This window comes from Myripristis murdjan, chromosome 15 (genome assembly GCF_902150065.1).
Source record: "Myripristis murdjan chromosome 15, fMyrMur1.1, whole genome shotgun sequence".
Classification (NCBI taxonomy): Eukaryota; Metazoa; Chordata; class Actinopteri; order Holocentriformes; family Holocentridae; genus Myripristis; species Myripristis murdjan.
The window spans coordinates 13,626,065-13,649,186 of NC_043994.1; the positions used below are offsets into that span (position 1 = coordinate 13,626,065).

General features: G+C 41.9%; 2 protein-coding genes across 5 annotated transcripts; both read left to right on the forward strand.

Annotated features, from left to right (window-relative positions):
* The first annotated feature begins 118 nt into the window (after window positions 1–118).
* Window positions 119–22,823, forward strand: actn2b (actinin, alpha 2b). Of its 3 annotated transcripts, XM_030070516.1 has the most exons (21): window positions 119–409; window positions 4,515–4,629; window positions 4,747–4,866; window positions 5,037–5,123; window positions 5,388–5,475; window positions 6,171–6,249; window positions 10,763–10,844; window positions 11,418–11,503; window positions 11,779–11,871; window positions 12,264–12,494; window positions 12,919–13,066; window positions 13,480–13,630; window positions 17,401–17,509; window positions 18,544–18,684; window positions 18,988–19,170; window positions 19,479–19,613; window positions 19,740–19,919; window positions 20,129–20,275; window positions 20,954–21,019; window positions 21,170–21,328; window positions 21,684–22,823. In XM_030070516.1, exons 1-21 carry the CDS (start codon window positions 284–286, stop codon window positions 21,840–21,842), a joined length of 2,685 nt encoding a protein of 894 aa, XP_029926376.1. In that variant the 5' UTR covers window positions 119–283; the 3' UTR covers window positions 21,843–22,823. The 3 variants fall into 3 exon arrangements, with proteins under 3 accessions (XP_029926376.1, XP_029926375.1, XP_029926377.1); XM_030070515.1 differs by having other exon boundaries at window positions 20,954–21,328; XM_030070517.1 differs by lacking the exons at window positions 119–409; window positions 4,515–4,629 and having other exon boundaries at window positions 4,851–4,866; window positions 5,039–5,123.
* LOC115372537 (leucine-rich repeat extensin-like protein 5) lies at window positions 14,783–16,237 on the forward strand. 2 transcript variants are annotated; one of them, XM_030070520.1, is made up of 3 exons: window positions 14,783–14,886; window positions 14,995–15,050; window positions 15,169–16,237. In XM_030070520.1, exons 1-3 carry the CDS (start codon window positions 14,828–14,830, stop codon window positions 16,134–16,136), a joined length of 1,083 nt encoding a protein of 360 aa, XP_029926380.1. In that variant the 5' UTR covers window positions 14,783–14,827; the 3' UTR covers window positions 16,137–16,237. The 2 variants fall into 2 exon arrangements, with proteins under 2 accessions (XP_029926380.1, XP_029926382.1); XM_030070522.1 differs by having other exon boundaries at window positions 14,796–14,886; window positions 15,155–16,237.
* Window positions 22,824–23,122: the final 299 nt, after the last annotated feature.

A 23,122-nucleotide genomic window follows, 5' to 3' on the forward strand; every position in this document is an offset into this window, starting at 1 on the left:
GTGTGTGTGTGTGTGTGTGTACACAAGGGGTGGAGGTGTTGAATGACCGTGTCACGTGACTGCCTAGTACTAATTGATAGCCTCGTTGGTTCCGCTGTGGCAACCGGGGGCAGCCGTGTCTCAGGTCGGGAGGACGAGGGCAAGCGTGAGAGAGACTGAGAGAGGAGAAGCAGACCTACAGAGGGGAGGCTTTATCGCGTCTGTAATCCGGCTGTTCATCCAATTCAAGAGTCCTGAAAGATAATAAGCAGTTGAGTTTCGGGGGAATAACAAGTGCAGCAAGATGATGACCCAGGTGGAGACAACGGTGCACTATGATAACGGCTACGAGGAAGAGTACATGATACAGGAGGAGGAATGGGACAGGGACCTGTTGCTGGACCCTGCCTGGGAGAAACAGCAGAGGAAAGTAAGTCGAAGATAAAACGACTTAAAACAAAAAAACACTGAATAAATATGCGCGCAGTGTTACAAATAAAGGAATTCACACCATTTGCTCCAATGTAGCAAAGTGTCAAGGTATTGTCTGCTTTCATGAGAAGTGCTATGAATGAATTGCGGCGTTATCTGTGTTGAACTCATATCCATATTATAAACTGCCAGGGTGCCTCTTAAGTTCCTGGCATGTGGCATCTGCTGTCTCTTCTGGAAACAGTGTCAAGCGCAGCAGAAAGAAAACCGACTTCCGGTGACATTATTCTTTTAGGATAAATCTCTTACTGACGAGCCGTTTTTGAATTGTGCAAAGTGGGAATAAAGAAACGTGAATTTATAATGAATGAAAACACAACTGTTGTTTCTTATTCCAGTAAGTTCTTAAAATTATACGTTAATGGAGAAGGCAAACGGGACCATGTCTAATTTCTATCATTTATAAGCATAGTTCCCCACTGAAAATTCAGTTATTTTATTCCTCCGTGATTTTACGTGATATAAAATTGTTGGTAAGAATTTTTTACTAAAGGTTTTACAGGTTATTCCACATCAAAAAAATATATGAGCGACGCAGAGATGAAGAAAGGACTGTTCTTTTCCCTTTCAAAGTGACGAGTTTCACCTTTTATTTTGAAGGGAAAAGAGCATCTCTTCCGGTAACGGCGTGGTTTTGTGTGTTTGACTTGACGGAGCCAGAGGCCGGGAGGCTTTGGCTCGCGCTTGACGGACGGATGCGGTGGGTACCAGCTAACAATAGCCCCGCGAGCGCTCCGCAGACTGTTGCCATTCCAGTGATACGCGCGGAATGCGAGCTGTCAACAGATGCTGCTAACACATGATGACGCTCTTGGGATTAGACTGGATGCTATAGCTAATTTTAACCTCGGGACCAAAAGGCATTATAGTAGGGTTAATCCAGTGTCCTTGGTGCGGAATTCTTTTGTTTATAGAAACCACGCAAAAATATTGTACCAGCACCAGCGGCAGCCGTCTGAATATAGGCCTGCCACTCTCTCAGTTGCTTTTAGGGCTTTAAAGTTGGCCCGGGCCTTAACTGCCGCTCTTCTCACAACTGGAGGCCATCAAGTCCTCCAGGGCCCTCAGGGAGCAGCTCAGCCTATGACAAAACTTTGTATTTCTGGTAACACAAAGCGGCTCTGCAAAACGCAAGTGTGGTACTTGTTCCATGCCAAAGAAACACACAGCAAGCTTTCTAGACTTAATTAGTGATGATTATGTGGAGGTGACAAGTGTTAATTTGGGAACTGTTCACGGATCTCTGGCTCTCGAGTGCCAGTTCAAAATTAAATAATCAAACCAACAAGCAAAATATAACAATATTTTTCTTCTCCCTCTTCTTCGTAATATTATTATTATTATTAGTGGTACGAGTAGCAGAAACAGTGGTGAACACATTAAATATTTTTAAAATATAATAATGAGAATATTATATTAAAAAGTAAAAGTACATGCTGAATATACATATAGACAGAGAGATGTATATATAGATATACACAGATGATAGACATAGATAAAAAGAGACAAATTTTAAATTCGTACAGGTGTGGACTTCTATCAACACTTGCATAGCATTGATTTTAATATAACTATAAATGATTTTGCTATGGACTCAAAATGAAATAGACTTTGACTTTGCCTTAAGCACATGTTAGTAAACTGTGTAGTCCCCATTCCTCTTTGGCATACATGATTCCCTCTGTCGGAGCTGGAGAGCACTAATATTGGCAGGGTGTGTTTGTTGGCACTATAATGGAGACTCCAGGCCATAGCAGCATCTAAAGGAAAGAGGCCATAATTAGATTTTCCGAATAATTTTCCTCACATTGCCTTAATCCGCTTATCCTGCTATAGACCCGCAGCACAGCGGGATGCAACAGTGCTGGACTTTCTTTAAGACTTACTCCGCCACTGTGTTATCTTTCATTTACTGTAATTCACTTCTTAACGTGTCAGCGCTTATGTGACCCGGTCAGGTGTGCTATTACCTGACTCAGACAGGTTTACTGAGGGGATTGTTGGACGCTAAGCCTCCACTGTTGATTTGTGTTACTGAGAGTAATACTCAGTAGTTATGGCTGACCCATGAAACCTGCCAAGCCTATACCACCAGGCTTGGGTGATTACGGATAAAGTGAAACCGTGAGATCGGATGAATACGTCATTAATGGTGAGAAATTATTACTTGTGAAGTAAATACAATGGAGAAATGAGGAAAAGCCTTGATGTGTTCATTAGAGCCTGTCTTCAGATGTCAGGGCTCTCCCCTCCAACTCCATTATCTAGCTCTCATATATCATTGCAACTCCACTCAAACACTCCACTCATTTATTTTCCATCCCCTGGATACCTTATACAGCCAGTCTCTGACCTAGTGCAGCTTCAGAAGCATCAGCCAGTTCAGTGACAGGGGTGGTCCTCCCTGGACGTGATTCATAAATATTTTTAGCAGTAATCGTCAGTGTTCAGTGTTGCTGGCAAAAGGTGGGGCCGGTGGAAAGTGGGCAGTGGGGTTTTGTGACTGTGGTGGGGTCAGACTTGAAGCCCGCCAGCCAGCCACGTTTTTTAACAAGGAGGGCAGGGGTTCAATGTCACATAAACCCCGGGGGTTCTTTCACTCTGGAATGAGATGGCCTTTATCCTAAGGCCTCTAATATTCCCTTTCTCACACAGGCTCTCAGAGGGCACGCCTGTGCAGGCAGCTGGGTTGACAGTAGACACCCATACACAATACAGCAAGGCTGTGTAAAAACTGTAAAGGTCTGAAAGAAATGTGAAACACTCTCTGACCCATCTTAAGGTGGGTCGTGCAAGAGCAAAATATCATCAGAGTGCATGTCAAGTGTCCACTTAGCTTATATTGCAGAATGACTGCCGTCTTTAACACTATTTTTGGCTGTATGTGTTGATTAGCTCATTGCTCAGGGCACCGAGAAGCACAAAGATCATATTTCTCGTTGATAATAGCCTAGTTGTATGGCTCTGTCTGTAGGAGATATGCAGGGTAACATTTTGGACAATATTAAGGATGCATTTATTCCTTTCTATGGCCTCTGTGTATACTTACTTTATGCCTAATATTCCCATCCTTTATCCATGCCTGCCTTGGTCCATACCTTAGCATTGCAATCACTGTAACCTGGAAGAACACTATTCATGCACTGTGATAAAGCTATCTCCTCACAGCTGGGACTGATCATATTAGCAGTGCCAGAATAGTGACAGAGTGACGTGCCCCATACCCACATGACATTTTCACTCATCTTTTGACGTTTTCCTCCCTGTCTCTTATCGTGAGGCACACCAGAGCAGTCTAAATTTAACACCTTATATCAGTCGGAATGTGCTCTGTGGTCTGCCCGTAGCTTTCGCCTGTACAGCACTGATCGCCTGTGAACTCTGCTGCGGGCTATTGAAAGACTTGGATATAAAAATAGGAGGAGAAAGACAATGATCCCGTCTAAACCCGTCTCACAGCGTTTCGGTACAACACGTGTACCCCACATTACAGCACATTTGCTCTGATAATTGCCATATGCTTCAAAAGACTGGTGTTTTACAGCAGTGGCAGGATCACATAGGAAAAAGTTGCAATCAGACACCAAAGGGTCGACTGACCCTCGACAAATTGGTTAATCTCAAAATGTGACACTGGTGAGAGAGGTTAAGGGTGTAGGAAAGACTTGTTAAGCTCTTAGTTCCTTCAGTTTGTTGACATCCACTGCCAAGAGGAACATAGTGCTCATCATGTAATCCATGGACCACATGGGGGATTTTCAGATGAAAAAGGACAAAAGCCCAACTTGCCTTTAGGAGTCTGCTTTTGAAATGTCTCTCATACATTCATAGCAACTCAAATATTAAGAGATACCATGCGGTGTGTTTTTAATGTTTCAGTCTACTCTCTGTTATCTGCCACTTTTTTCTCACACTGAGTTTTGGGGACTTTTAGGACAGAAGTTAAAATTATCTGCATAAGTATATTTTTACATAGAAAGTATTATGGATTGGTGTAGTGTCGAATCCACATTTGACTGGCTTGAGTCTCCCTCTTCTGGTAGACCTTCACAGCCTGGTGTAACTCCCACCTGAGGAAAGCAGGGACACAGATTGAAAATATTGAGGAGGACTTCAGGAATGGACTCAAACTCATGCTTCTTCTGGAGGTTATCTCAGGTCGGATATATAAATGTGGCCCAAGCTGCCAAAAATAACACAATTCTATCATATCTTTAAGTTTCATTGCATTTTTAAGTTCGTTAAATTTTCATGCTCCCTATAATCCATCTGCAGGAGAGAGGTTACCCAAGCCAGACAGAGGGAAGATGCGTTTCCATAAGATTGCCAACGTCAACAAAGCCCTGGACTTCATCACAAGCAAAGGTGTAAAACTGGTCTCGATCGGAGCTGAAGGTACCTGAATCTTTCCTGGATACACAGTATGAATGTACTAAAGACAGTTGGTTGTCCAGTATGGACCTATATACATAGAATAATGTCTATAAATGACATTGGTTAACTGTGAACATTGGGTCAATATTTTATGATACACATTTGATCATAACAGCTTGTTCCTTTTTCAGAGATTGTGGATGGAAATGTAAAGATGACTCTTGGAATGATCTGGACCATCATCCTCCGCTTCGCCATTCAGGACATTTCTGTGGAAGGTGAGATTATACAAGATTAAATTCTAGTGAGACAGATGTCATCAATAGGTTTTCTGAGGATGCCGTGGCCACAAAAAGCAGTGGGGAAGGGAATTGCAATAGCTGAATGAAAACATCTGACGCTCAAATATACATGTGGATGTCTCCAAACACATCTTAGCACAGAGAAATCCTGGAACACAGGAACACTCCCATACAGCATCCTACACAAAATCATATCCCAATAGATTTCTTTAAATATCTGTCAATCCGCTCTTTCCTCAGAAACATCTGCCAAGGAAGGCCTTCTGCTGTGGTGCCAGAGAAAGACTGCCCCCTACAGGAATGTCAATGTCCAAAACTTCCATGTCAGGTAAATGTCTGGTTCAGTTATGTTAACATTTTACAAAACCAGTAGCAAAGGTGAGGTTCAGGTTCTAACCTCATTATATACAAGTCATAGTATACCCCAAATGAATGAGTGATTTGAATCCAGATGTACTTCATTAGACCGTTTTCATTTTGCAGTGTAAAACTAATGGCCATGGTGCTCATGTAAGGCAATATAGACAGCACTTGCATGCATTAGAGACCTGGAAATCTGGACTTTGGCTTTCAGTTTCTCTCTAAAGGTGCATGTTAATATTTTTTGCTGCTCAAGGTGAAATACAAATTCTTAGGTTCTGAGCAGTCAAAAACATCAAATAAAACTAGTTCTCTCCTTACCAGCCACATATTTGTACAGACTGTGGTAATATAATAAAATGGCATTGTAACATAATGATCACATTAGCATCTTTTCAGCATCAGCAGATAGCATTATGCCAGTGTTCAGTTTTTCACAAAACTGACCTTCACAGCACAAAGTGTGCGAACTTCAGCCTGGTATCAACAGAATACCTGTTACTGTTGCACTCTGACCCCCGATGGTTAATGCTGGAACTGAATGCAGGGACTTTCTCATACTTGTCATCGCCAAGAGACAGCTTCACCTCTGAGCGTAGTATATTGCCTGTTTGAACCCTTTGAAGTCTGACATGTTGGTTTTCTGCTTGTTGGCTGGTGAAGCTGGAAGGACGGCCTGGCCTTCTGCGCCCTGATTCATAGACACAGACCCGACCTCATCGACTACTCTAAGCTGAACAAGGTGTCCAGTGTGGCCTCACTTGTAACCAGGATGCTGTGTGTCAATCTCCAAACACTAACAGACCCATGTCCACAAAATTAACACCTCTATCTCCTTCACAGTGTGAATTAATGAAAATGAACACAAGGTGGAATTGGTAGAATGTCCCTTTGGGTTGATTTAGATCGGTGTTCACCTATGCAGAAAAACACTGAAGAAATTGTTAGTTTAGGTTTAGAACAAGAGTTGTCTGACATTTTAACTTTTTTAACTCATTCTCCATTGCTCACAAGTTATTTTGCAGTTCAGTTCTCTAAGCTGGAAGGATGGGCTGGCGTTCTTGTGTGCCCTGTTCCAGATCTCATTAAGTATTATAGTTTGAAGGTACTGTAGGAAGATCGCATCATGTTATTTCTTCCAGACATTGTAGAGAGGAGTAGTTAAGTTAAACTTATAAAGTATTGTAAATCAAGTAAGTTTTGTGTGGACTGTCTTTTTGGGATACTTTTGAGGTACCAGAACCAGTTCCTATATTATGTACAGTGTAAATGGCCTTAGGCAATGCTAGCTCTCTACTTTATGGGAAGTTCATTTGGTTGTCAATGGCAGAAATAGTATGCAGCACGTCGCTGTGTAGTGTTGACTGCTGTAGATAAACAGCATGCCATTTGAATGGGGGCTATATTCTTGATTTATGGCCATTATGTGTCTCAACAGCAGATGTGTGGTTTATCATAATTGAGAGCTAGTCTAATGCCATCCTTGATTACTTAGTCATGTACATGCTGCGCTCTTCTTTTCAACAGAATATGCATAAATTCAGACCTTTATTTAAGTGCAATGCAGTTTTGCATAAGTTAGTCTTTGTTTGTGCATCCCACTGCACCAGTTGCCATGGTGGATTTGTTACGAGGGAATAATGGCCTCCTGCAAAATGCAAACTTAAAGTGATGAGTAAACCAAGGCATGTCCAGCTGCTCATTATGATATACGGATTCTGCCTTAATCTGAATCCCATTTCTGTGCTCTTGCCTTTATCAATCTGAAACCCTGCTGTAGTTGTAGGGCCTTTAAAGGTTTTATTATGAACAGCTTGCATATCAAATACTGATGGCAAATGCATCAAACAGGATATGAATTATTCTGTCACAGAATCTTGAAGGAAATTCATTCGAGTGTGTAATGCTTTTGATTAGCTTTTGAATAACTGGAATGGTGTTTAAAGCAATTTTATTACTTTTCATAACCAAGCAAACACGATGTGCGCTCAGTTTTTTTTTAAGGGGATCATCAAACAATAGACAACCGTTGGGCACAGAGCATGCCAACAAAACGTCTAAATGTTCTGGGTTTAATGAATGTCCAGGGTGCCCAGTGTTCTGCTGCTCATGTGCAGAGACAGATAACACAGCTGATGCTCTTCCCTTCTTACTTCAGGTAACGCATGTCCTTTTCATCATGGCAACAGGCGCTGTGTCAGCCAAACAAGGCGGACAGCAGTGGTGTGGAAGTATTTTAGGTCTCTGTCCACTTCATGATGTAGTTCTTAATGCCAATGGGCATACGCACTAAAGAAATACAGTATATGGGAGAAACACTTCACAAAGATGAAAGATTAAGAGCAAAAGTGATTGCATTGAATTTCAAACATCTTGGGTGCTATCAACTGCACATACACTATATGGACAAAAGTATTGGGCCACCTACACGTTACACCTACAGGAGCTTTTATAACATCCCATTCTAAATCCATAGACATTAATATGGAGTTGGTCCCCCCTTTACAGTTATAACCACTTCCACTTTTCTGGGATGGCTTTCTACAAGGTTTTGCTCTGTGTCTGTGATAATTTTTGCCCGTTCATCCAGAAGAGCATTTGTGAGGTCAGACACTGATGTTGGACCAGAGGGCCTGGCTCACAATCTCTGTTCTAGTTCATCTCAAAGGTGTTGGATGGGGTTGAGGTCAGGGCTCTGTGCGGGCCAGTCAAGTTCTTCCACACCAAACTCACAGCCATGCCTTTATGGAGCTTGTTTTGTGCACTGGGGCTCAGTCATGCTGTAACAGAAAAGGGCCTTAGAATTGTCCAAAATGTCTTAGTGAGCTGAAGCATTAAGATTTCCCTTCACTGGAACTAAGGGGCCGAGGCAATCACAGAAAAACAAGCCCATAGCATTATCCCTCCTCCACCAAAATTTACACTTGGCACAGTGCAGTCAGGTGGGGAACGTTCTCCTGGCATTCACCAAACCCAGATTCGTCCATCAGACCGCCAGATAGAGAAGTTTGATTGGTCACTCCACAGAACACATTTCTACTGCTCCAGAGTCCAGTGGCGGCATGCTTTACACCACTCCATCTGATGCTTGGCATTATCCTCGGTGATGTAAGGCTTGTATGCCTTACTCCCGGTGCACAGTTTTTGTGCTCATGTTAATGCCAGAGGAGGCCGTTTTGGAGGCAGCAGAGCATTGGCCTCAGTACTCGGCAATCCCGCTCTCTAACTTTATGTGGTCTGCCACTAGGTGGCTGAGTTGCTGTGGTTCCTAAACACAATTCAGTGATCAAGAGGTGTGTCCCAATACTTTTGTCCATACAATGTATTTTACCATCAGGGTGCAAGACCAAACTTCAAATAATAAGGAGAGAAAAATCCATGAACATTTATTTGATAAGTTATTCGAACATGACCAAAGATTTAATGTGTGTTGTGTAGAAATCACTTGCCATTACAATGCTTTTCATATAGCTTGGAATGTATTTTTGATATATCAAATTATTTCTAAGCTTTCATGCAAGTAAAAGGCTAAATGTGTAGTGTGTAGAAAACCTAACTTTTTAATCAGTTCATACGCCAAGAGCAAATTGCCAATGAATCTTGGCACACCATTGTCCCAATCAAACTGAAAGGCACGCGGCTTTAAAGGTAATGCCTTTTCGGTAAGGCGAGAAAAAGGTGAAAAGTTTGTGGCCTGATTTTTCACCATACCAGCAGGAAAGACAGTGAGACATCTGAGGACAAAAGCTCAAATATGCAAAGCTTAATGGTTTGGATCTCAGTTACAATTGACAACTCAACACAGTCCAAATTGAGCCCAATATGAGGACATTACTGTTAATAATAATAAAAATAATTCTGCTATTTTCATTTTTTTGATATGGAGTAGCTTTGTGCTTTATCCCTGTATAACTTGCCGACCTGACTTGGTCTCGACCCGGAATAGACACAGAAACATGAGCCTAGTCTCCACAGAGCCCTGGCTTATGTTTACCTCTGCTATGGCACAGGCTGTCACATACTGTACTGTACCCTGCTCATTGACTGTAATGGGAATAGATATGTGGAGTCTCCAAACCTATTGTGATATTCATTGGTCGTTGTCACATGTTTCTCTCTAATAGAAGGTGTATATAGACTAAATAGGCCATAGGGACAGCAAAATAATTTTTAGTTAGACATGCACATACAAACACACTCACACATATTCATATCTCATGTTCTCTACTGATCCTTCTCAACCTTTCAGTCTCTTTCACATTCGTATACACACACACTCAGTCACACCTCCACTTTCCTGTGCTGCTTACACTGCCAGGAGACAGTTGCATTGTGCGCCAGTCTGGCTCCAGGTGAGCATGTTTGCTAATCTCAGAGTGTTGTAGCCTGCCAAAACGGCTGTGAACAGGGAGGGACCAGCACACACTCATACATACACACAGACCTTGGGGTATCCTTCTATCCATCCATCCTTCCATTCTGCCATCAACCTATCACTCCATCCATCCATCTATGTGCCCTGCACTGGATCTGTGAGCAGCTGGCCCTGTCATGTAGTGTGCCCCCACCCCCTACTCCTCTCCCCCTTCCCTCCCAGAGTGGAGCGGTACAGAGATAGGGACAATAGCTGCAGCATGATAGCATGATCCCCATACCCCCATGCACACTAAGCACTCTCACTGACTCACTCTGCCCATTAGCAGGAAGGGTTTACTGTCAGCTGTTGGCCTAATGCAAGCATCCCAGTTTTTCCAAATGCTGGGTGTTAGATTAGCTTGTGTGAGAAAGTAAATTTCCTTGATTAAGTTCTTATGATTTGATTTTTTTTCCTACTATGGAATCTATAGTTATAGTGTGAAACTGACAGGTGCCTCAAAAAGGACAGGCAAATTTCTGCAACTGGGTAACTTAAAATAAAATAGTGTTTTTTTTCCCATTAAAACACAGTGCATTAAAAAAAAAAAAAAGACATTAGGTTTTAATTTGGTTTTAGGCATCGTGGAGTGATGATACTTGACACAAAATTTTATGCAGGACCTAAAAATAGTCAAGAAAACTTACCATATCAAGAGCTGTTTTTTGTGACAAGGGTACTTGCAAATATGTATTTCAATTTTTTTACATCAGGATATATGTGCATGCACTGTAAATGATCGGGGAGTGTAATGGGCCCACCATAGCATAGAGGTCAGCACAGAGGTATTTTAAGTCCACCATTGCCATGCAGTGATGTAGCATTGTGCTTCTTTATTTAGGATGATCCTCTGGGGAACCTGAACCTGGCTTTTGACATTGCTGAGAAACACCTGGACATTCCCAAAATGCTGGATGCAGAGGGTAATGTTTAATGGAGTAAGACTTAACATGAATTATTTGTTTCAAGGGTTCAGTAATTTACCTAACTGCTACAATATGACATTCAGGCACGAGTATGAAGTTAGAGGTCTGTTTTTCGCCCTGGTCTCTCTCACACAGACGAGGGGAGGGATTTCAAACAACTGCTATGATTTATGTCTCCAGTTATCACATAGTTTCAAAGGCACAGAAGGTGACAACAATTTTAAGCAGTTGTGTTGTAAAGGCTTTCATCGCCACTACTGTGATGACTGGATCAGATTGACTTCAGTCAGTGAAACATAAAACAAGTTACTGATGCTCCATTTAATCCTGCCAGAAGGTTTGTTTTTCCTTCATTTCACACCAGCTTAATGGTGCCCCGGCCAGTCAACCGTGCCCTATTGCAGAAATGAAACCATAACAAACCATATTCCCAAAAGTAGCGTAGAGCAGGAGCAGGTTCCAGATGAATGTGCTGAAACCTGTGCTCTCTCCATCATCATTAACCTTACTGTTTTTACCTTTCTCTCCCTATTTTCCACCTTTGCATTTGCTGCCCTTTCGATGCTGTAGACATCATCAACACCCCCAAGCCTGATGAGAGAGCTATCATGACCTATGTGTCCTGCTTTTACCATGCTTTTGCTGGAGCTGAACAGGTAAAAAGGGTGAAGCTCTAGCATTACAACTTGTATGTTTTAATGCAGTAACTATCTCTCATGTCCATACACATTTTTTTGAGGATAGGTTTTGCTGCAGAAAAAATCTACTGACAGTTTTACATGGTGTTTAGAGCAATAACATTGTGAGGTTAATGGTAGAAATATTTGAATGTTGGTTGGTGAACATGGCACATTGCTTTACTTTTTTTTTTAATGTTATTAGATCATTTGTTTGCCCTGCTGCCATTCCTTCTATCTCCTTCCATTCTCAGGCAGAGACGGCTGCGAACAGGATCTGCAAGGTGCTGGGTGTCAACCAAGAGAATGAGAAACTGATGGAGGAGTATGAGAGACTGGCCAGTGAGGTAAAACAAAAAAGAGTTTAAATCCTCCCAAAAAACTGATTTCTTCTATTAGATGATGACACTCTGTGTAATGAAACCTTTGATTTTTTGAAGGAGAAATTAAATTGTGGGACATAATTATGAATATTACACAAGCACAAGTCCTCTGCTCTACATGTAAAGCTAGTTCAAAGTACTTTAATGCTCTCTTTACATAACAGCTACAGAATTCAGTTAATGATATAAAATAATTAAAATCTGTAATGTATATTATTTTCTATCCCTAGCTTTTCTATCCATCCCATTTCCTGAAATGATTAATAATTCATCACAGTCTTTCTGGCACTTTTGTATCTCACCATGGAGCTCTCTTGCCTCCTCATTTATTCCCAAGTTCCTCTTGTGTCCCTCAGCTGCTGGAGTGGATCCGCCGCACCACTCCCTGGTTGGAGAACCGGACGCCGGAGAAGACTATGGTGGAGATGCAGAGGAAGCTGGAGGATTTCAGGGACTACAGGCGCATGCACAAGCCCCCTAAGGTGCAGGAGAAGTGCCAGCTGGAGATCAGCTTCAACACCCTGCAGACCAAACTGCGTATCAGCAATCGTCCCGCCTTCATGCCCTCTGAGGGGAAGATGGTGTCTGTGAGTCACTACTCCAATCCAAATTCTTCCCACTGTTTTCATCATTTTGACTGTGAGTTTGGATCCGCTCATAATTTAACAATCAAAGGAGTTGTCACATTTGTAACTGTGTATAATTGTTTCTGTCTAGTCTCATGGCAAATGTTTGTGTACTCCCATCTGAATGACACAAGGACTAACAGGTTTTGCCTGTCTGCAAATAGAGGGAAAATGTCTTATTACACTACTCTAATGGTTCACATGGACAGATCAAACAAGCAATGATATTAGCAAACTATTTTTGCTATGGTCACAAGTGTCTTATTACAGTAGTGCCCCTTATTTATGAATTTTCCATATGTGCAATAATAAAATTGGGTCAAAACAAGTTAACAGATTGACATGTATAGCAGTTATTTTTCATTGATGTTGTGTTTGCGTGCAGGACATAGCCAGTGCATGGCAGGGCCTGGAGCAGGCAGAGAAGGGCTACGAGGAGTGGCTCCTCACAGAGATCCGTAGGCTGGAGAGGCTGGACCACCTGGCTGAGAAGTTTCGTCAAAAAGCCACCAATCACGAGACCTGGGCTAGCGGTCAGTCCTCACTCAGTTTGGCTGTTTATCTGTTTGCACATTTGTATTTGCATTTGCCGGCTATCTCTCTCTGTTTCATCTATGGGTCTGCATATCTTTGTTATGCCTGTGCCGTCCATCAGCTCTCTGTTCTTTCCCTCCATGTTTTATTGTTGTTGTTTTTTTTTTTTTTTACCTCTGTAGTTTGTTTACTTTCATCCCAAAGGAGATGAGATATAACGTTGTTTCATCCTTCCAATCAGATTAAGCTGTAGTGAATTGCCACAGGTCTTTCTCTCCATCTGCTATACCCAAAGAAGTGCTGAACTCACTAACGATCTCTCATCATCTTTCTTACCTCCTCTTTGTTGTTGTTGTTGTGTGTGTGTGTGTGTGTGTGTGTGTGTGTGTTTGTGTGTGTGTGTGACATTCAGGCAAGGAGTATCTCCTGTCCCAGAAGGACTATGAATCGGCCACCTTGACAGAGGTACGGGCACTGCTTCGGAAACATGAGGCCTTTGAAAGTGACCTGGCAGCACACCAGGACAGAGTGGAGCAGATTGCAGCCATCGCACAGGAGCTAAAGTACGCACTCCCTATAGCATCGGCTTTCAGTCATGCCTCATGGAGGCCCAACATGACAGCCAGACATGACGACAGAGCAGGAAACTCACTAGTAAAATCACCTGGTATAGTGTTGTTTTTCTTTTGTGTAAAGATTATTTTTCTGGCAGTTCTGATACATGCAGCGGTGTCCCTAGGATCCTCAGGGGTCCTTGACGAGGTTCTTGGGTGTCCCCAAAAATTGTGAATATTTTAATGTCACAATTAAATTATGTTAATAATAATAATAATAATAACAACAACAACAACAACAACAATAATATTAATAATAATAATGTTGACCTTTTTAATAGCATGAAATACAGCTCAAAGTGTTTTACAAGAAAATGGTATTAAAAACAAAGACATATTTAAAATAGGAAATATAACACAATGATACAAAGCAATAAAACAATAAAATTCTAGAGAGTTAACAACAGGTAAAGACAGAGAGATAACAAAAGATAGTAGGTAGATAGTAGTTTGACCAAATTCTGGATATAAAAGCACAACAGTATCACAGATATCAGAAGTTGCGTTAATCAACTGTAAAAATAAGTTTTTAACTACATATTATTTCAATGACTAGAAGTTAGCCTGATGAGAGAATGTGTGAAAATGACTATTTGGCTCACAGAGTGGTGAGTATTTGATTTAAGGGAGTCCTTGACTTAAAAAGGTTGAGAACCACTGGTCTGCAGTGTAAAGTGGAAAATGACAGGGTGGATAACAGGAAGTGACATGCAATAAAGGATTCATATCCAGAGCACTGCACCTACAATGTAGGTGCAGTTGCCTATTAATACATCTGTTTTCTTTATTTTTTTCCACTCTTGGGATGGTGGAAGGAAGACATGGACATTTTAGACTATCATATAGAGTAAAAGTGGTGTCTCAGATGGATTTTCAGTGTCTGCAAAGTGTGAGTTGCATGTGGGAATCACTGTCGTACCATGTTTTCGTATTTGTTTTGATCATTGGAATGATTTGTAAAATGAGTGTATTGAAACCTTTTCCTTTATACTCGAGTGCATTTCATTCAATACTTCACTCAACAAGGGAGAACATGGTTCACAGGCTTAATCTGTAGTCAATGATCGCCACCTGTCCATCGTTACCTCCTCAGTCTGTGATTGACCACAGACTGCTTCCTGCTTCACATTTCACTAACACCCACTCATGCAGCTGGGTGTAGCGTTTCAGAGCATGAGCATCATGGCTGGGAGGGTTCGTACAAGGTATGTGGCCCTGTTAAACGATTGTATCCTCTGTTGTTGTTTTTACAGCTTGTTTTTATTTCTTGTATTGTTTCAAATGGTTGACCAAACGATTTTATTTCCTTACAGCCATCTGCTCCTGGTTGCTCTGTTAAGCCGCAGTGTCCATTGCTTTCCTGCTAAAGGTAAGAGTAACTTTGTCAACCGAAACACCTAAATCAGTGCAGTCAAACTGGATTCGATATTAAACCTCGGCTTTACATGTTGGGTTATTGAAATTTCAATACAGCTTTATCCCCCTAGGTTGGAGCCAGAATGATCCTGCTTATGAGGACACCTTCACAAACATGGAGCAGTCTCCAAGCCTCTATTATGGTTCATCCACAACTGCTGTTACCCAGCCTACCAGTAACAACCAAAATGTTGGCTTCCCTCAGTATGCCGTTTCAGCCGCATATGAACCAGCAGAGGAAGTGTACTCGGCAGAGACTTACCAAACGAGTTATTACCCTACTTTCAATAACCCTGCTCCACACCTGTCCAGTGTAGATTCTGGCTGGGATCCTGAGGAGGAACCTCCTACCAGCCAATCAGTGTCCAGAACGTCTGAGCCCAGGCCTAACATGTTCCTTCCTCCCCCTCCACCAACTAAGTTCCAGGCAGGTGAACTAGCTCACATGGAACAAATCTATGATCATGGAAATTCAGAGCATGAAACAGAGGAGCAGAGTTACATGCCACCACCACCACCACCACCTCCCTTCCCAGGACCTAGTAATCCAGAGGGCTTCCAGGCTGGTGAGCTGACCCACTTTTCATCAATTTACGAGCATGGAGATGAGGAGAGAGAAACTGAAGAGCATTTCCTGCCAATGATTCCCTACAAGATGGCTCCTCAACCAGTAGAATCCCCGAACCAGAAGTCAGTCAATGTACCTGACCCAGATAATCTTGAGGTTCCTGAAGTCCCTGCGCCACCTGTCTCTCAAATGCTAAGGCCAGTTCCAGGAAGCCATTACTACCTCTTTTTGACTGGTCAGCTCCCTCCCGGCACAGTCACACATTACCAGTCTGATTATGAGCATGGCAGAGACCACTGGAGTGATTTCCACTATGAGAGACACCACTTCCCTATCGACCCACCTCCGAGCAGCCCCGCTCAAAAACAGGATTTCCCCAGTGACTCTAGCTTTATATACCAGCACCAGGAGCCTCCCCAGCCACCATCAACTCAACCTGGACATGAAGCTCGCTTTGCAACTAAGATGTAGAAATTAGTTAATGTGACCGGTAAAGCTTGGTGAGGGTAATTTTGCTGTTAAAATGGACTCAAGTAGTCAAGACAACTTGAATAAAAAAATTTTAAACTGAAGATGGTCTTTATTTCTTAGATGGGCTACACTTTGCATCTATAGTACCCAACTGACTTAATGGTTTAGTTTAACAAAGGTCACTAAGGTGGTTTGATATCAACTATACCAAACAGTGAAGAAATTTGAGGACATGAGGCCAATAAGCAGCAGGGTCACCCTTGGTCTGAGTTCTCACTAAAAGCCAAACTAGAGTGTTAGTTGGGGCATACTTGTGCTTGGTACTCTTAACATCCAGTAATTGTTCAGTTATTTAAAGGGTTTTGCTGTTTTGGGAACAATAGGGTTCAGCTAGTCATGTGAAATGGTCTCATCTTGCCACCATTGACCAACCAGAGGAGTTTCTGTAATGACTCCGGTGAGGTGGTTGTCCATGCAGTTTCCTACAAACACAGACTCATTGGCTTTCTCAGATGCAAAGCCATCCAAATGTACTATAGGAAAAATGCTTCCTTAGATTATACTGCTTTCTCATTATTCAGGAGTCCAGGTTTTATGCTTTTTTATAACAAGTATTCTCTGTGCTCTTGACTTAAATACAAGCGTAGCTCTGCCAGAAATATTAGCTTTGTGGTGCTGCTGATTTAATTACATGGTCGTTTTTGGAGTCGCTTTGAGGTGTTTAGCAGACATCCTGCTTAATATCTATCCCTGCTGGTGAGCTTGGGTTTGCAACCACTGTCTTCCTTTGTTGGTGCTGTTTTGTATATATTACTATATACATATATTAAATATGTTCTTTTTGGTTTGAAAACATTTTCAGAGCCAATACCAACTGTTGAGCTGCTCTTAATAGATCCCTCCTGAGTAACTGTAACTCTGAAGTCCCGTTTCACATTATTTTTTATTTTGCACACCCTCTATACTTGTTACAGGAGGTGGTAAATAGGTCATTTCATTATTTTGTCCTTTTTTATTTCTAGGCTTACTTTATATTTTCCATTCAGAGTTTTGTAGTTGAGGATAATACATAACGCAAACAGTTTTCTTTTCTCTGGCTCAGTGGTTGGCTTTGTGTTTTTCTTTATGCATTACATTATACCCTCCCACCTTTCCAGTTTTACTGTTAAGAAGCAGTTTGAAATGCTCAGTAATTGGTGCTGAGGAGAAACAATGCCAAGCTCTTTGCCACAATTGAAGCAAATTGTGTGTCTTGTTTTTCTAGTGAGTTAGACTACCATGATGTGGCTGGTGTGAACAAGCGCTGCCAGAGCATCTGTGACCTGTGGGACCGTTTGGGAACCCTGACCCAAAAGAGGAGAGAGGCACTGGAGGTGAGAGCAACATTCAAGTCTGTCAACAAGGATGAGAAGAAAATGGGGCTACTGTCAGTGGTTAAGATGAAAAGCAAAGAAGATCCACTTCATTGTTGGAAAAAGCACACAAAAATCTTACCAGCATAAGCTTCTCTGTATCAAAGTAATTGGATATTCATTGTAGCTGTTAAGCAGTTGAGAAAATTTCAAAGATCATTTTCTTGGATATGTTATGTTCGTAGATTTCCACAAGAGTGCACTAAAGTTCCATAGTGACCGCAACAGATGGAGAATGAAGTTGCATGCAAGATAAACTGAAACAGAATTTGAACATAAATACAATCGAATGTCTGTGGAAGACATCTAGGCAGTGAGGACACCTCTGATTGATGAGGAGAGGTAACTGGAGCTCCAAAAAGATCCCTGCCCCAGATAAGAGGGTAAAATAGTGGGGCGGAGAGGATAAAGGGGAAATAGATGTTAGAGGCTTTTCCAGGATATGTCTGGCACGAAGCCCACTAGCCACTTCCTCTGATCCGCGCCGGGCGTTCCAGACCTGCAAACGTGTGAGGGCCCGGGAAAAGGGCCAAGGATTAGTCTGAATGACAGGGACAGGGGTCTGTTTTCTGTCCCATCTCTCCCAATTCCATGCCATCCCATCCTGAGGGGCGGGGGTTTCTAATCTGACTGGGACCACCTTGCCAAAGTTTGAGGTTATCAGGGCCATAACAGTGTGATGCATTCTGGGGTTAGTCATCCAAAACAGGTGAGGAGGTGTTTGATTTGGGGTTTGTCTGCAAGAAATGAAGACGACGGGTTCCTCAGCAGGTCAGTGTGTATAGAGAAGTGACCTATGCTCACCTATGTGCCACTGCCCAATGTATCTGTATATGTGTTCTTAGATTTTGAAATGGACTATAGATTAGCAAAACAGCATGTCACACCACATAAACGTATGAATGATAAACACAATACACTATAAACAATATGGATCTATATCAGTAGAGTGCATTTGTGGAATTAATTCTATTGTCTTCTTCTTGTCCTCTCAGCGGACAGAGAAGCTGCTGGAGACTATTGATCAGTTGTTCCTGGAATTTGCCAAGCGGTCGGCCCCTTTCAACAACTGGATGGAAGGAGCCATGGAGGATCTGCAGGATATGTTTATAGTGCATACTATTGAAGAAGTCCAGGTAGGCTCACTCACAGTAGGCTCACAAATTAGAGTTTTACACAATATCCCTACCATACTTTTGGGGGGAAAAAAAGACGGTGATTCAGCATGTATTTACTGTCATGACTGTAGCCTTACATTACAAATATCAATGACTCAATAGGTTTGCCAGATGCAAAAGAAAATCATATAATGTTGCAATAATTTATAACATTTAGGAGTCGTTTAGGAGTAAATGTGCTGTAGCTCCCTCACTTTTGAATGAAGTCTCAGGACATCTTTATACCCCAATCCTCTGTTTTCCCTATCACTTTCCTCCCAGAGTCTAATTGCAGCTCATGAGCAGTTCAAAGCTACCCTCCCCGAGGCAGATGGAGAGAGACAGGCTATCATGGGAATCCACAATGAGGTGCAGAAAATTTCCCAGAGCTATGGGATCAAGGCCAATATCGTCAACCCCTACAGCACCATCACAATTGAAGAGCTTCTCAACAAGTGGGATAAGGTAGCAGTATCTTTAAAGCTCACATATACCATGGCACAGAATCAAGGGGAATTGAATCTTGTATCAGTGTCGCTTATTTGGCCTTTCACAACAAATAAAGAACAAGCTGAAAAATCTCATTTAATTTTATTTTTTTTGCACTGGAGGTAAAATGTAATGCTGCTCAAATACTGTATCTTTGAAATGGAAGGTATGCTTCAAAATAAGATTATACTAGCACACTGGTTGAATTAAATGGCTCTCTCCAGGAGGGGCCAGCCTCTCAGAATACTGACAAGGCCCACGGTGTCTGTGTGTGTTTTTTTTAGGTGAAGAAGCTGGTTCCTCAGAGAGATGGCGCCCTCCAGGAGGAGATGGCACGCCAGCATGCCCATGAAAGGCTGAGACGACAGTTTGCTGCCCAGGCCAATCTCATTGGACCCTGGATCCAGACCAGAATGGAGGTTAGACATACAAGCTTCACCAGTAATTCTCTGTCTAATCTAAAAACAAAAACTCCTAAAAATGGTAGGTTGATTATTTTCAGACATGTTTCAATATTGACTTGCCCACGTTTGTTGTTAAAACAGGAGATTGGTCGCTGTTCCCTGGAGCTTGGAGGGACCCTGGAGGACCAGATGACCCAGCTGAAGCAGTGCGAGCACGTCATCGTCGCCTACAAGCCCAACATTGATAAGTTGGAAGGAGACCACCAGCTAATCCAAGAGTCACTGGTGTTTGATAACAAACACACCAACTACACCATGGAGGTACAGGACAGTCTCAAACAGCAAAAAGTCTTTCACTGTGCTGTGATATTAGCTCATAGTTAAGCTATGCATGCATACTCCCACAAGTGTGCAAATTTGTATCTAAATATGTACTTAGATAAACCATATTCACTTAGTATTATTCATGAAACTGCTAAAAGCTTGTCTTTTTCCATGTTAACATTTGTGCCCTGTCATCACTTCAACAGCACATCCGTGTAGGCTGGGAGCTGCTCCTCACAACCATTGCCCGCACCATCAATGAGATTGAGACCCAGATCCTGACCCGGGATGCCAAGGGCATCAGCCAGCAGCAGATGAACGAGTTCAGATCCTCTTTCAACCACTTTGACCGGGTATAGTGCTCCACCCACATAGATCTGCAACTGCACTCCTTTTTCCATTTACTTGGGACATGGCTGCAGCGGTGTCAGCACATCATCGGCAAATTAGCACGAGGTTCTCTGCTGCTTAGATATAAGTATGCAACTCTGAGACTGCAGGTCAGATTCCCCCATAATCTCAAGTATCCACCCTGAAGAGGTGCTCATGTGCTAGACACTGAATTTTTACCAGCTCCAGGGTTGCTGCTGTGCGAATTACCCTGCATTTGACCTCAAGTGACTTCTACTAGAGGGGGCAAATGAAAATTTCTCTTTGCAGTCACTAGAATACCACAAAAAAATCTATCATAGGCAGTAGCTGCATTCATACTGTGCTTGGGAAGCCATTTATAGTTATACCTTGCATATTTTTTTTTAGTCTTATAGCTTAGCTGAAGATGTAGTGACTTTGCTATTTTTACATGCTACACCTTTAATTACAATATATACAGCACTATCATAGACATCCTAAATATGTTCTTCTTGTTTCTCTGGAAGTTTTGTGTCTGCCCACTTTTGTTCTTCTGTTTGTGTCTTCTCTGTGCTAGTTGTGCTCATATATTTCTTTCACTGTCCCCTTCCTCTACCCTCCCCACTCCTACCCCATGTGCTGTATGGTAAACCCGCCTGACCTTTGGCTTCCATCTGTAGAAGAAGAACGGGGCGATGGACACTGACGACTTCAGAGCCTGTCTCATCTCCATGGGTTACGACTTGGTAGGCTGTTTCAAGCTCTGTAGAGGGATGGGTGGGCTGCTGTATTACTTTCAAATATTCATGGAAAAACATTCTTTAATAATGTATGGTTTATTTTCGAAACTCACACATACTGTCCCTTCTCTCTGCCTCTGTGCATCCGTTTCTCAGGGCGAGGTGGAGTTTGCCCGTATAATGATGCTGGTGGACCCCAACGCCACTGGAATAGTCTCCTTCCAGTCTTTCATTGATTTCATGACCAGAGAGACCGCTGATACAGACACTGCAGAGCAAGTTGTGGCGTCCTTCCGGATCCTGGCAACTGACAAGGTATGTGTGTATTTGTAGCTTACTGACATATGGACAGATATTCTTAGTCGAGTCTAATCTAGTGTAGTCAATCTAGCCATAATTTCCAGCTCAGCTTGATTTCAAGAAGTGCCTGCCACGCTGTGTTGATTTATGATCTACAACGTTGCACTTTAACTAATTGGAAAAGTAGGATTAGCACGAAGCTTTTTCTGAAACCCAGCCTAGGAATGCTCAGTCCAGCAAAGTTTACTTCTGCTCTAAAATTTGATCCCCTGTTGGTTTTTCTCAACACAGCTCTTATTTTTACATCACAGAGCTAGACTCAGATTGGTTCAATATTGTGAAATACATTTCCTGTTCCCCATCATCACAGCCCTACATCCTGGTGGAAGAGCTGAGGAGAGAGCTTCCTCCTGACCAGGCAGAGTACTGCATCATGAGGATGCCTCCATACAAAGGCCATGGAGCACCACCGGGGGCGCTAGACTACACTGCCTTCTCCACTGCCCTTTATGGAGAAAGCGACCTTTAACCTTACTTCTAACTGACCCTTCACATATTGACCCTTTCCCCAACCACAAATGTGCCCCACACCTCTCAATTTTTCAAATAATGTAAGCGGTCTATGAACAGGAAAGGATTGCAAATGTTTCATAAAACATGTTTGGGGCCTTAGCCATTTGATTTCTGTTGATTTGTCTCCCGTTGTGCATTGTGATGAGTCTTGCCCCTTTCCTCCTCTCTTTGGATGAAAGAGCCCCCTTAAATCAAATACTCACCACTATAGTAACAAAACATCTCCCATATTCAAACCATATTTTGAGATACAGTACATTGTATATTTTATCTTAACTGTGTGACACAATATTCACACATAAGATTGTTTTCTGTGATTCAGTTGAAATTACATGAGAATTTTGCATCATTAAAAATACAGATCACTTAGAAGCACTTGTACCGCAACAGAATGGTAGTGTTTGCATAGATTTTTTTTTTTTTTGTTTATCTGTTGCAGCAGTTAGACATAAAGGTCTGTTTTGATCCAGAGCTGATGTTTTGTTTTCATGTTTCCTCTCAGTGCCTTTGTTTTGGCAATAAAAGCTATTAATAAGGGATGCTGAGATGTGGCTCTAAACAAATTACTTTCTGCTAAAACTATATCTTTAAAGAACACAAATATTGAATAACTTCAAGAGGATGAAAAACAGATCAAATGCCAATTTATGATTCATGTAAGAGGTATAATGTGGATGTTTTCAAAGCCATGAAAGTTTCTTTTGATTGTACTAAATGAAGTGCCAATTTGTTTTTTCTGTAATCTGATTACATCATCGATGTTGCCTTAGATACAACTGACCAGAGTTACCCATGGCTTTAGTGTTTGATAAGAAACACACCAAATAGAGTGTGGTTATGTTGCATTATGTTGGGCAGGGGAGGACATTCAATCAGTATAGACACCTTACTTTCAATGTTTTAAGAAACTTACCACCTCTGTTACTGGAGAATTCGATAAGGTGAATTTTGTACTTGAAGGTGACAAATTCATTCAATAAACTATTCATTATGTTAAGCTGAAATGTTTTTCTGCCTGATAACTTGTGTCTTCATGTTGGGATATAGCCCCTAGGACTGCTGGAAGAAAAGGAGTTCAAAAACTAGAGGATTCCAGCCACATGTCTATGTTTTACTCTGTCCTACTCATTTCAGGATAAAACATTAAAAAACAGAGTCAGGATGACTTTTAAAAAGAGCCTTTCAATATGTGTTTGGATATAGTTAATGAACATACGTTGTTTTTGTGTTTTTATT

Bases quoted from the DNA above. Each gene is read 5' to 3' on its own strand.
- actn2b (XM_030070515.1), top strand. From the start codon at position 284: ATGATGACCCAGGTGGAGACAACGGTGCACTATGATAACGGCTACGAG. The intron at 4,630-4,746 runs GTCGGATATATA...ATCCATCTGCAG, and splicing joins TCTTCTGGAGGTTATCTCAG to GAGAGAGGTTACCCAAGCCA. The intron at 10,845-11,417 runs GTAATGTTTAAT...TCGATGCTGTAG, and splicing joins CAAAATGCTGGATGCAGAGG to ACATCATCAACACCCCCAAG.
- LOC115372537 (XM_030070520.1), top strand. From the start codon at position 14,828: ATGCAGCTGGGTGTAGCGTTTCAGAGCATGAGCATCATGGCTGGGAGG. The intron at 14,887-14,994 runs GTATGTGGCCCT...ATTTCCTTACAG, and splicing joins GCTGGGAGGGTTCGTACAAG to CCATCTGCTCCTGGTTGCTC. The intron at 15,051-15,168 runs GTAAGAGTAACT...TTATCCCCCTAG, and splicing joins CCATTGCTTTCCTGCTAAAG to GTTGGAGCCAGAATGATCCT.